At 38.1% G+C, this 14,636-nt stretch overlaps 1 protein-coding gene across 1 annotated transcript in view; it reads left to right on the top strand.

Moving 5' to 3' along the window:
• Positions 1 to 14,354, top strand: part of LOC133551370 (E3 ubiquitin-protein ligase RNF43) — a 273,983-nt gene extending 259,629 nt beyond the window's left edge. Inside the window, exons 8-9 of the mRNA XM_061898011.1 lie at positions 1,950 to 3,407; positions 5,802 to 14,354. Coding sequence (XP_061753995.1) covers positions 1,950 to 3,407; positions 5,802 to 5,827 — 1,484 coding nt within the window. The 3' untranslated portion in view covers positions 5,828 to 14,354. The remainder of the gene's footprint in view (positions 1 to 1,949; positions 3,408 to 5,801) is intronic.
• Positions 14,355 to 14,636: the final 282 nt, after the last annotated feature.

Below are 14,636 nucleotides of genomic sequence, written 5' to 3'. Positions count from 1 at the left end.
TAATTTCTTTTTGTAATTCAATGAATATCATCCTCTTCTTCTCAGCACAATCTTTCGCCCTCATTTTCTTCCGTCCCATGGTTGGAAAACAGTTATGCCAGTTTTTAGCTGTGAAATAATGCTAGCGCCCCCCTGGTTCACTGTGACATTTGCTACACTAACTAATGGCGGGGATGCTGGAAACTCAATTTGTTGCTTGCAATATTAAGCATAACATTTAGATAGATAGATAGATAGATAGATAGATAGATAGTACTTTATTTATTTAGCCGAGAGACAGCTCTTATCTTAAACATCTTGTTTCAAGTTAAATGATAAATGGGTTGTACTTGTATAGCGCTTTTCTACCTTCAAGGTACTCAAAGCGCTTTGACACTACTTCCACATTTACACATTCACACACTGATGGAGGGAGCTGCTATGCAAGGCGCTAACCAGCACCCATGAGGAGCAAGGGTGAAGTGTCTTGCTCAAGGACACAACGGACGTGACGAGGTTGGTACTAGGTGGGGATTGAACTAGGGACCCTCGGATTGCGCACGGCCACTTTACCACCACTGTTTATTTCCCAACACCGATCAGTACATTTTTTAGTGTACAAGAGGACGAGGCCCATATTAGTTAAGACTAGCTAATGTAGGTCTACATAATTTTTAAAAAGAAAAAAACTTTTATTTATTTAAATATGTCCTGTCCAGCCACTCGGGCAAATCATATTGTTGATGTAGATTCCCACATCTGCTGTACAGATTTTTTTGGGTACAATTGCATTCATTAAAACCAGTTTCCTTAAAGCAGTGGTTCTCAACCTTTCTTCAGTGATGTACCCCCTGTGAACATTTTTTTAATTCAAGTACCCAATAATCAGGGCAAAGCATTTTTAGTTGAAAAAGAGATAAAGACGTAAAATACAGCACTGTGTCATCAGTTTCTGATTTATTAAATTGTACAACAGTGCAAAATATTGCTCATTTGTCTTTTCTTGAACTATTTGGAAAAAAAAATTATAAAAATAACTTTAAAACTTGTTGAAAAATAAACAAGTGATTCAATTATAAATGAAGATGTCTACACATAGAAGTAATCATCAACTTAAAGTGCCCGCTTTGGGGATTGTAATAGAAATCCATCTGGATTCATCAACTTAATTCCAAACATTTCTTCACAAAAAAAGAAATCTTTAACATCAATATTTATGGAACATGTCCACAAAAAATCTAGCTGTCAACACTGAATATTGCATTGTTGTATTTTTTTCACAGTTTATGAACTTACATTCATATTTTGTTGAAGTACTATTCAATAAATATATTTATAAAGGATTTTTGAATTGTTGCTATTTTTAAAATATTAAAAAGAAAATCTCACGTACCCTTTGGCATACCTTCATGTACCCCCAGAGGTACGTGTACCCCCATTTTTTTTATTTTAATCTTTTATTCTCCCCCCCCCCCCCCTGTTTACCTGTATCTCACCTTTTTTTGTAAGGGGCGCCGGAAGTCAGCAGACCCGTCAGCAACCCTGTTCTGTCTCCCTGTAATGTTTGTCTGATCTTGAATGGGATAGTGCTGAAAATGTTAATTTTCCTGAAGGAACTCTCCTGAATGAATAAATAAAGTACTATCTATCTATTTGGGAACCACTGCCTTAGTAATATAACAATTTATCAGAGCTCTTTTTTATGGAGGAATGTACTTATTCATAGAAGTGTCACCAAATGTTCTTGAAAAAGTATTGATTTTGTATAGAGAATCGGTACAGATCGATTCTGAATCGAATTGTTACCCCCAATTATCGAATCAAATCGAATCATGCATTGCCTAAAGATTCACACCTTAATTTTATGTAAAAAATGAAAGATTAAAAAAATTATCGTATTATTAATGACTTTGATAAATGAAATAAAAAATTTGTGTTCGATGTATTTGAACTACAGTTGTCATCTACAGGGACAGAGAGGCAGCCACACAGGAACAGACTTCTGTCCAGTTCAGGACGAAGTTTCCTTCACCCGCAGCCTTATAGCAGTCCACGAAACCACCCCTTCCCCCAGCATGCCATCCCTTTCTCTATGAGACCCAACTATCCTCGTGGACCTTCGGGGTCCTATCCCCCTGTCGGTTACTACAATGCGTCTTCTCCCATGGACAGCCGAACGCTACGTTTGCTCACCAGCAGGCCTCTGGGCGCCCCTTGTGAGTACCACCTTCCCGCAGAAGGTCCCAGGAGGCCCCAGAGGACTGGCGGAAACTGCAGGACTTCGACCCACCACTATACCCCCCGCCGGTCCTGTCCAAACTATCGCTCATCCTGCCCAGCTCAGCGTAGCACACCCAGCTCCAGGATGCACCACAGCGCCTCAGCCAGAGTGGCCGCCCAAGGCCGGCTAGACGAGGGCAGCTGCTCCGGCGGCAGCTATCACACGGACCGCAGCGGATATTTGGCAGACGGGCCGGCGAGCGACTCCAGCTCGGGGCCGTGCCACGGCTCCTCCAGCGACTCGGTTCTAAATTGCACCGATGTGTCCATGCAGGGAGTTTATGGCAGCTGGTCCACTTTCCGGAGCTCGTTGAGCAGTGACTACGATCCGTTTGTGTATCATGGGCCGGGGTCTGGGCGAGCCCCGCGGAGGAACAGTCTGGAGATGGAGGCCCAGGCCAGGCCCAGGTCTGTGGATTTGGTGGTGAATAAAGTGGGCTCCCCTGAGGAACAGCCACAGACTGTGTTCAGCCACATCCACTACCACCGCCATAGACACCACCACTATGAGGAAGGGGAGGGCAGCCAGGGCTCAGATGAAGAGCAGGGGGGCACAGCAGCAACATCTGCACCTTCTTCACTCCCCTTGGACAAAGATCCATCTGTTTGCCCTCCTCAGCTTAGTCACTGCCAGTGCACAAAACCAGACTGTTCTAATGTGTGTGGGACAGAAAATCAGGATCAGGACCCGAGCAGCTTTTCAGGGCCCTCTGTCCTGATGTCTCCTGTCCCTATGAAGCTACAGACCCACTGCTATCACCAAGGACACAGTACCACAGCTCTGGGGCGGTGCTGTATGCGAGACTCCCTCTCCACTCGCTTTCACCAGAGCTCGGACTTTCAGGAAGACCGGAGCAGCCGCGTCCACTACGGCCAAAGTTCAGGATTCTGCCGCTCTCCTCCTGAACCGCACCCAGCCCCCTTTCCCGTACCTCTTATTTCGGACTCGGGTGGTATCAACGACTGGCCTTGCTGTGCCGAGTCCTACGTTGTGTGGCAAAAACGAGTCCAGGAGGTCCACCCTGAGCCTCAGAATCTGGGCACCAGGACCTCCATTGAGTGGGCCCCTTGCAGGTTTCACCATGAACTCGCTGCAGATCGCAACACAGACATTTGTTTATGTTGTCAAAAAATATACCAACATCAGGGTAAGTGTGTTCTTTTGATCTTTCATGACACATTTTTAATGTGCGCAACAACTTATCCCTTCCGATACGATACAGACATTGGAGTCTTGAGTGGTTGCCGGTACCGGCATTAATCCGATACGATGTTAGCAGAAATAAAATTACATACTTGTATTATTTTGTAATGTGGAATGTTAGAAAAGGTTTGATCAAGTGAAATTACTCAGAGAATAATTGTAAACATGAAAAACACTAACCTTATGACACATTAATGCTTATGAAGTGGAGTGTTGATTTGTGTTTCGGTGACAGCTAGTGGACACAATAATTCATTTAATTAAGGGCATGAGACAGTAAGTTGAATGATGCAGACACATTTGCTACTGGATACTTTGTAATACGCTTCTGCCTTGAAGACTTAGTATACAGTATAGGCCAAAGGTTTGGACACACCTTTATTCAATGTGTTTTTCTTTATTTTCATGACTATTTACTAGGGGTGTAACGCTACACAAAAATTTCGGTTCGGTACTTACCTCGGTTCAGAGGTCACGGTTCGGTTAATTTCCTTAGCAGTAAGAAAACAACAAAATATACATTTTTTTGGTTATTCATTTACCCAATTTGCAAAATCTTCCACAAAAAATATTTTTCATAGTGGAATATTTGATTTGAAGTAATGGGAACCTTGGATAGGTCAATAATTCATAAAAACATTGATTTTGATTCAATATTATGTTTTGAACAATGACAGTTTGAAAGAAAAAAAATAGCTTTGTTTTATTAGTCAACATTGCAACTTTTTCTAAATTACATTTAACCTTTTAAGCTTTTGTATTTCACTTTTGTTATGTTTTTGTTTATTTGAATAGTATTTTTAGAATGTGCCACGGGCCTTTAAAACATTAGCTGTGGGTTGCAAATGGCCTCCGGGGAACACTTGACAAACCTGCTATAGATAATAAAAAATTCAATCTGATAAATCTATGGGTAAAAAGCAGAGCCTGGCGACGCATGCGCGTTCATCATAGCTCTCGTTCTCTCTGTCTCTATCCCTCCCTCACAAATGTTTGTTTTGTTTTTTATTCCCTTCTTAACCCTGAACGTACATTGAAAAATACACGCAACCCTAACTTAAAATGCCAGGCATTTAAGAAACTCCGCCCGGACAGCTGCGCGAAAGAGGACATGTCCGGTGAAAAGAGGAGGTATGGTCAGTCTATCGTAGCCCGGTCGTTGCTAGCATGCCGTGTGTTGTGCCTCGGTGTGTAGTGTTTACACAACGTACGGTGCGCTACTTAATATGTCCATGTGGAAACTCGTTCGGTACACCTCCGAACCAAACCGAAACCCCTGTACCAAAACGGTTCAATACAAATACACGTACCGTTACACCCCTACCTACTATTTACATTGTAGATTGTCACTGAAGGCATCAAAACTATGAATGAACACATGTGGAGTTATGTACTTCCATTCATCCATTTCCTACCACTTATTCCCTTTGGAGTCGCGGGGGGCGCTGGTGCCTATCTCAGCTACAATCGGGCGGAAGGCGGCGTACACCCTGGACAAGTTGCTCCTCAGAGTTATGTACTTATGACAAAAAAAAGGTGAAATACCTCAAAACATGTTTTCTATTCTAGTTTCTTCAAAATATCCACCCTTTGCTCTGATTACTTTTTCGCACACTCTTGGCATTCTCTCAATGAGCTTCAAGAGGTAGTCACCTGAAATGGTTTTCACTTCACAGGTGTGCTTGAAGCTCATCGAGAGAATGCCAAGAGTGTGCAAAGCAGTAATCAGCGCAAAGGGTGGTTATTTTGAAGAAACTAGAATATAAAACATGTTTTTTGTTATTTCACCTTTTTTGTTATAAGTACATAACTCCACATGTGTTCATTCGTAGTTTTAATCCCTATAGTGACAATCTACAATGTAAATAGTCATGAAAATAAAAAAATGCATTGAATGAGGAGAAGGTGTGTCCAAACTTTTGGCCTGTACTGTATGTATTACATAATGTGCAACTAGCTTATGTGCGATTGTGTGCTTAGCTGTTGGGTGGCTGCTACCTCCTAGTAGCCTACAGCTTACCATATTTACATTTTGTAAATAACTTTACTAAAATACAAGAAAAGGTCACATTGTGTGCTTCTTGGAGGACTTTGACATGCTAACTGTCTGTCCAGCTTTGCACAAGTAAACACTCGCCTTAGGACTTCTTGTATCGGAGCTTATATTTGTCACATTTTTGATGCAAGCCGATATCATTGGAAACTCATTTTATTGCTTATATCGGACAGATATCCAATATCAATATCGGATCGGAACATACCTATTATTAATAATAAAATATCCTTGTCGTTTTATGTTGAATTAAATTTCTCTGTATGTGTATTTGTGTGTGTCCAGGATCTGAAGAGGAGTCTGGAGTGTGACAACTTGTTTTCACAATACAGTAGAACCCGTTTAAGTCCACCTGATTTACAAACCCTGTTTCCATATGAGTTGGGAAATTGTGTTGGATGTAGACACAAACGGAATACAATGATTTTCAAATCCTTTATCATGTTAGACCTCCCAAAGTTAGACCCGCTCGACATCCATTGCTTTCCTCCTCTCCAAGGTTCTCATAGTCATCATTGTCACCGACGTCCCACTGGGTGTGAGTTTTCCTTGCCCTTATGTGGGCCTACCGAGGATGTCGTAGTGGTTTGTGCAGCCCTTTGAGACACTAGTGATTTAGGGCTATATAAGTAAACATTGATTGATTGATTGAACCCATATTCAATTGAATGCACTACAAAGACAAGATATTTGATGTCCAAATAATTAACTTAGAATTTAATGGCTGCAACACGTGCCAAAGAAGTTGGGAAAGGACATGTTCACGACTGTGTTACATCACCTTTTCTTTTAACAACACTCAATAAATGTTTGGGAACCGAGAAATATTTGTTGAAGCTTTGAAAGTGGAATTCTTTACCATTCTTGCTTGATGTACTGCTTAAGTTGTTCAACAATCCGGGGTCTTGTCGTCGTATTTTACGCTTCATAATGTGCCACACATTTTCGATGGGAGACATGTCTGGACTGCAGGCGGGCCAGGAAAGTACCCACACTCTTTTACTACGAAACCACGCTGTTGTAACATGGGGCTTGGCATTGTCTTGCTGAAATGAGCAGGGGCGTCCATGATAACGTTGCTTGGATGACAACATATCTTGCTCTAAAACCTGTATGGACCATTCAGCATTAATGGTGCCTTCACAGATGTGTAAGTTACCCATGCCTTGGGCACTAATACATCCTCATACCATCACGGATGCTGGCTTTTGAACTTTGCGCCTAGAACAATCCGGATGGTTATTTTCCTCTTTGTTCCGGAGGACACCACGTCCACAGTTTCCAAATATAATTTGAAATGTGGACTCGTCAGACCACAGAACACCTTTCCACTTTGCATCAGTCCATCTTAGATGAGCTCGGGCCCAGCCAAGCCGGCGGCGTTCCTTTGTGTTGATAAATGGCTTTCGCTTTGCATAGTAGAGTTTTAACTTGCACTTACAGATGTAGCGACCAACTGTAATTACTCAGTTGTTCTATGAAGTGTTCCTGAGCCCATGTGGTGATATCCTTACACACTGACTTCGGTTTTTGATGCAGTACCACCCAAGGGATCAAAGGTCCGTAATATCGCTTACGTCCAGTGATTTCTCCAGATTCTCTGAACCTTTCGATGGATTTTACGGACCGTAGATGGTAAAATCCCTAAATTCCTTGCAATAGCTCGTCGAGAAATGTTGTTCTAAAACAGTTCGACAATTTGCTTACAAATTGGTGACCCTCCCCCCTTCCTTTTTTGTGAATAACTTAGCATTTCATGGAAGCTGCTTTTATACCCAATCATGGCACCCACCTGTTCCCAATTAGCCTGCACACCTATGGGATGTTCCAAATAAGTGTTTTATGAGAATTCCTCAACTTTATCATTTATTGCCACCTTTCCCAACTACTTTGTCACTTGTTGTTGGCATCAAATTCTAAAGTTAATGATTATTTGCAAAAAAAAAAGTTAATCAGTTTGAACATCAAATATGTTGTCTTTGTAGCATATTCAACTAAATATGGGTTGAAAATGATTTGCAAATCATTGTATTCCGTTTATATTTACATCTAACACAATTTCCCAACTCATATGAAAACGGGGTTTGTATGTTGGAAACCTGTCTTATGTCGACCAACTCATCAAGTCTTCATCCACCGTGTTCGTTTCATCCTTAAAAAGTGCTCTCTTGAGCCGATGTCAACATACATGGTCAATCGCTTTTTTTCAACTTTACAATTTGATAAAAAGTCACTCCTATCTGTTATAGTACGGTATTATTTAATTCTTTACCGCTCAATAGCATGAAACCAGTTACACAGCCTTAAGAAGAATAGACAGTGACTTCCTGTTCAGTGCAAAGTAAGCGTCAAAATAAAAGCATGGCAGTATTACTGTAACAAGTCACCCATTCAAATTTATTTAGGAATTTTAGCCACTGGGAAAGAAAGATTTGCGCATGCTGTGTCGTCAATTTAGTCAAGACATAAAACGAAATTAGTGCTGTTCAATAATTTTTTTCATCACACTTTTGGATTTGGATTAATCCTGATTAAACAGGTTATTACCCATATGCATGAACTTAAAAGAGCCGAATATTTGGACACAATTTTGTCAGAATGTTATCTAGAAACTTTTTTTAAATGTTTTTAAAATGCACGTCATTTATTTGCTTAACGCTTAATACATTGCGTGATTAATCAGCTGATACACATTATTAATGCAATATTTTTTTGTCATTTATTAAAAGAGTTAACTTATTTTCAACAGCCATAATAAAAATGTAGAATACATGAAAACTGAAAGAATCAAATTGTAATTGAGGAAAAAAATTTAATGTCACATTGTCTTTTTGTGACAAGTTATTAAGGAGTGCTTAGTTTTGGCTTTGGTTCGTCGACATAAGCGGTTGTAAATCAAGCAAGTCCGAGGGGCGTCAACATAAACGGGTTCCACTGTATCACGCTGCTACTCAGGAGCCAGAATGGACCGTGGAACGCTGTGGTAGTGCTCTCTTCTCTGCTGCCACAACAAGAAGATTCTTTATCTCAGCTCCTCCCTCCGCTTTGTCAACATAATTCATGACAAAAAAGTGTCAATCTTTTCCCAAGGTTCTGTGTTTTGGATGATCAGGAGGACAACAATCACAGAAAGAAAGTGAAAGTGTGCCCATTTTTTAGGACACAGGGTTTGGTTTTTGGTGTGCCTCCTCTCTTTTTACGACTAACTTAATCGCTCACTTTGGTACTTTGTTCACTTGCTCAATCTTCATTTTTGCTGAGGGGAGCCTCAGTGGACAAGTCGTCACTATCCTACCTCAGCTCACATTTGTCTTGTCTCACAGGGTCTTTAAAAGGTACTGCTGTAGTTGTTTGACGCCACACCAACAACCTTGTCAGGTCGCTTGATTCTCTGAGGTGTTCTCTGAATTGGCAGAGCCTTGCATTGGCCTTGTTTTCAAAACTTCAAATCATGGCAGCTGTTTTTATCATGAGTTTTGTTGTGGTTTGTCTGTTTAAGTTTTCAAAATGACCGAATTATTACATCTTAATAGCATTTGTTTTTGTTTTTTTACTTTAGCGGGATGATGCTTGTTGTTTTTCATGCTTTTTTTTTTTTCTTTGTCACAATTCTGCATTGTAGCTGTAGACACACCCCCAGTGCCTTTTTTTAATAACATCAAGAGAAGTGGAATAAAGCCACACCTTGTCCGCCTGAAAAACATCACAGAAAATGTTCAAACACTGAAAACCAATTCAACGCACTTATAGGAATTGGTTAAAAGGAGTATCTGGGGCATGCTTAGAAAACCACAAAGTTTAAAGTAAGTAACAGAATTTCGAATTAGAAGTTCATTATTTGTCATAAAGTCAAAATATCACGCATATAAAGTCAGAATATTAGCTGTATTCCTACAAGGAAAATGCCTTAAATTTTATTCAAATTGTTATAGAAGGAAAAAGTTGTTTCACAAGAAAAGAATAATGATTCGACAAAAATAGTGGAGTGTTAAATAGTCAAAATCTAATTATAAGGATAAAGTTGTAGAGCACTTTATTGTGATTGTGTAAATGTCAGTAAATGTAAATGTCCAAATGTACTGTATACTTCATAATTATGTTGAATTAGACAACAGAAAATACTTTTAGCATGCTGGAGGTGCATCATAAATGATCCAGATGCAACAAAATGCATATTACATACATGTTATTTTTTAAATAGGTGATATAATTATTTGGGCTGTCAAAAATAAGTTAACGCAGGTAATTAATCACAAAAAATGATGTCACTAAACATGTATTAACACAGGTTAATCACCCAATTTATTTTCTTCATATTCCATATATATTTCTTCAAAACACATCCTAATGAATGAATTGTTTATTTTTAGCCAAGCAAACAAAACAAAAGAATGACATGAAATACAAAAGATATATATATATATATATATATATATATATATATATATATATACATTATTTTTACACCTACATTGAAAACATTACATGTGACTAATCTTTTGTAAATGTCAAGATTGGCTCAAAAGGGAGTGGGAAGAAGTAAACTTATTAGGTCCCACCCCTATACATATACAACATATATATACAATATATAATTCAATAATATATATATAATATAACTCAATTCAGTGGTTGCTGCGTTGATGCTATATATTATCTATATATAATACATTTAAATTCACACACACACATATATACATATGTACACACACATATATACACAACACACATATATACAATTTATATATATATATATATATATATACATATACATACATACAATACATATATATACACACATAATCACATACAGACATGCATATACCCAAAATACACACATATCCATCATATATACACACACACAAACACCTATATAAATACTATATATATATATATACATATATACATACATACAATACATATATATACACACATAATCACATACATACACATACATACACACATGCATATACCCAAAATACACACATATCCATCATATATACACACACACACACCTATATAAATACTATATATATAATAGTATATATAATAATGTGACTTAATACTTTTATCAAGTTTTGACCAAATAAATTGTATTCTTAGTGAAAAAAAAATTTTTTTTAAGTTTGTATGTTATTCTGACAATTTGTGTTAAAATGTTGAGGTGTTTATTTTAATTTAAATTCTGCCAGCAAGTAATTTACTGTGATTCATTATTAATCACAATTTAAGTGTGATTAATTTGATTTAAAAAATGCATCATTTGACAGAACTTATAAATACACATTACCATTTGACAGCACTAATCTGTGTATGCATATACATGACTAATGCAATGATTTTTTGTGAATAATCACTATTTTTGACAGCCGTTATATATATATTTTTTTTTTTCATACAATACATTTAGAGTTTACTTTTGTTAACACTTACATACATATACAGTATGTATGTACGGTACAGTGAAGTGAATTGGAGCAGTGGAACCTGCTTAAGTCGGCCCCACTTATATCGAGACTACTAAAAGATGACAAAATATCAACATATATATATATATATATATATATATATATATATATATATATATATATATATATACATATACTGTATGTAGATTGAACCACTTTGTTGACATAGAACTAAATTGCGACGTGTTAATATTTTCCACCTTATCACCACTAAGCAGCATGAAGTGTCAACAGCAATGTATTTACTGTTCAGTCCCTTCAGGAATTTACGATCGCACCAATTCACGCAAATTATGTTCGACCTAACAATTTCCAACTTCTCCGCGTATTTTGGCCAATCAGCATCATTTTCAATGATCAAATTTGCCTCTGAGTGCCCGTCAACTGTTGTGTGTAGTTGAAGCACAAACAGCAACGTGTAACAATAAATAAGTTGCTCGAACGATACAATTCCAAATCCCGCGTAGCTCAGAGTTACTTCCTTTTCCAATCTAAGCGCTAAGCCTTCTGGGTAATGTGCAATGTAAACATTTAGCAACACACCAGCGCCTTCATTTCCTAGTTTATGCATATCTTTATGTTGTCTTTCTTATCCGGGGTAAGACAATTAAGAACATATTTTCATGAGCAATGCTGACCTTGCAAAGAAGCAGCATTTACATGTTAGAGATGTTGAAGTGCGACGCTAATCTCATCGTCTTTAGTTTACCACCAACAACTACAACTGTTTCACAACAGTTCACACATGCTGTTCACATGTGGGGAACATGTGTTGGAACATAAATTAAAGTTTAAGATGGGCAAACACTTTTTGGCGTAAAACAAACATGGAAAAAAGTCTGCAATTTTTGGTCGACAGAGCAGACAGCAGGTAATAAAAACACTTTTGGCAGTGTTTCGATTATTCGTCATTTAAAATAGTAAAGAATTTTGACGATGAGCTGAGTATGTGCTTTTACTGCATCTAGTGTGTAGTAAAATATCAATGCAATATTTGTTTTAATTTTTTGTTGAAATACTTGCTTTGTGTGGTTTAGGTTACGAGTAGCACTTAAAGCATTGCAATTTGATAAAATCATGTACAAATGTCCGAAAAAAATAAGCCTCAAAACATTGCATCTTTCTGAAAAAGCTGCCTTGAAGTCCAACATTTAGGCGGCGACAATCACAAAAACAGCCTGCAAACTCCTGGAGGGATTGATCGTCACATTACACAGCATGAAAGCATGCACGCAACCTCCTGTTCAGTGCCGAGTAAAAACATTTTTTACATAGTTAGTCACCGAGGAAATTTTTAAATGCTTTATTTTCATTGTGGGGAAAACCTACAAGAGCATTTCAACAACTGCTCTGTTAGAAATAAATAAATGGGGAAGATGAATGTGCAGAAAAAGAGGAAAATCATGTCAGCATATAAAAACTTTGTATCGTAAGTCACAAGTACCGTTTTTTTTTGTTTTTTGGAATGTAAATCGCACCGCCCGAAAATGCATAATAAAGAAGGGAAAAAAAACATATAAGTCGCATTTTTGGGGAATATCTATTTGATAAAACCCAACACCAAGAATAGACATTTGAAAGGCAATTTAAAATAAATAAAGAATAGTGAACAACAGGCTGAATAAGTGTACGTTATATGACGCATAAATAACCAACTGAGAAAGTGCCTGGTATGTTAACCTAACATATTATGGTAAGAGTCATTCAAATAACTATAACATATAGAACATGCTATACGTTTACCAAACAATCTGTCACTCCTAATTGCTAAATCCCATGAAATCTTATACGTCTAGTCTCTTACGTGAATGAGCTAAATATTTTTATTTGATATTTTACGGTAATCTGTTAATACTTTCACACATAAGTCGCTCCTGAGTATAAGTCGCACCCCCGGCCAAACTATGAAAAAAACTGCGACTTATAGTCCGAAAAATACGTTAAGCGTGCAACATAAACAGGTTCCACTGGATTAGTCAGGTCCTTAGAGAGACCTGATGGTTCCACACTGGCGTGTTTTTGGTTCTTTTTTCAAATTTGGACCCATATCAACTTTATTCTGTCAACATTTAGTTTCTTAAAATGAGAGTTTTACTCTCATATTGTGATGACTTATTTTCCTGTAACTTACCTCTTTATTCCTGTGGCGTTTGTTTTCTCTCTGGCCTTGAGACATGTTGGTAGTGCGTGGACGACCACGGTTCTTGTGTTTGAAATAGTTTTTGTTTTTTTTGCATGACACCCTGCCTTCAGTACGGTTAGCCACCATTTGCTTTGCACCCGCCTAACCACATCAAACGTGTCGATACAGTAAAAAATGCTTCCCCTTTGCACATGCAAGTTGTCAGCTTCGTAAGCGTAAAGTCGTATTCCGTCATTTCTGTCGTTACTTAAAAGGATTTTTTTCATAGCAGTGTGACTGCAGACACACTTAAGAGCTGAAAACCGTCGAAGCTCAATCTAACTTGTAGCACTTACATTCATCCATTTTGCAGAAAGTGTCAGCCCCCTTCCTTCCATTGAGTTACCTTACTTAGTAGGGAAGGGATTCATATGGCTCCATTTCTGGGTGGATCTCTAATTTATGCAGTCAGCTGAAAATGATGGAAAGCGCCACTCTACATAGCAACTGACGCTGTAGTCAATGTTGGATTTGCCACAAAACACATTTTAAAATATTGAACACTTTACTGCTATCTGCCTGTTAAAGGGAATAGTGCACCCCTCAATTTCGTCAGGTTTCATGTTTCAGGTAAACCAATATGAATCCCCTTCCTACTGTAACTGCTAATCATTTTTGGACAATCCATTAGGCAACATACCTCACTTTGAACACAATCTTGCAGCGTGTGTGTGTGTGTGTGTGCGTGTGTGTGTGCGTGCGTGCGTGCTCTGAATGAGAAACAGCATTCTGGGTGATTTTATATGGAAAAATAAAAGTGTTCATGTGAAATCAGTCTAAATAGAAAAAGCTCATCCATACAGAAGCAGCGTATTGCAGATCTGCGGTTTCATCCAAAACCTGACATGTGCTTTAAACTTGCGTTCCTACTCGAGTGCGAATAAGATTCCCTCCATAATGCCAAGGGATCCATCTATCAATATATTTTGGATACTTTGTATACAAAAAGAGTATAACACAAATAGTGTTGTATTTTATATATATAATAGAACATTTCAATATAGTGACTTAGTCACTGATATATTTATTTACTAATATATTTATCCGTTTTGTCCAGGTTTGAAATGGTTGTTTCTGTATAGACCAATTTTGTTTTTGTTTTCTGTTTGGAAACCAACTAGTGCCATTACAAATGTATCAACCTGTCTTCATTCCAATTATATGCAAATAAATTATTTTGAAATAAAACATCTGCGTGCATTTTCCTGCCTGACAAACTGTTACAGTAGAACAAAGCTCTTCAAATGGGGGCCGGTATGGCGTGGTTCCCAGGCTGGATTCAGATCCAAACACAAGAGTGTTCCTGTTGTATAGAGGAACTTGGACCCATTGGCAGATCCTTGCATTGACATTTGAACCTTGCTAGCAAACATAGAACACGGGTCCGAACGTGTGATTTACGTACCTGAGGCGTTCCTCAAGGCACCTCTTTAAGTCCTCTCCATTTTTGTAGTGAAACCTTTTTTCCGT

Source organism: Nerophis ophidion, linkage group LG04, assembly GCF_033978795.1.
Source record: "Nerophis ophidion isolate RoL-2023_Sa linkage group LG04, RoL_Noph_v1.0, whole genome shotgun sequence".
NCBI classification, from domain to species: Eukaryota; Metazoa; Chordata; class Actinopteri; order Syngnathiformes; family Syngnathidae; genus Nerophis; species Nerophis ophidion.
The sequence above is the reverse complement of the archived record's forward strand: the minus strand, read 5'-3'. Positions and strand labels throughout refer to the sequence as shown.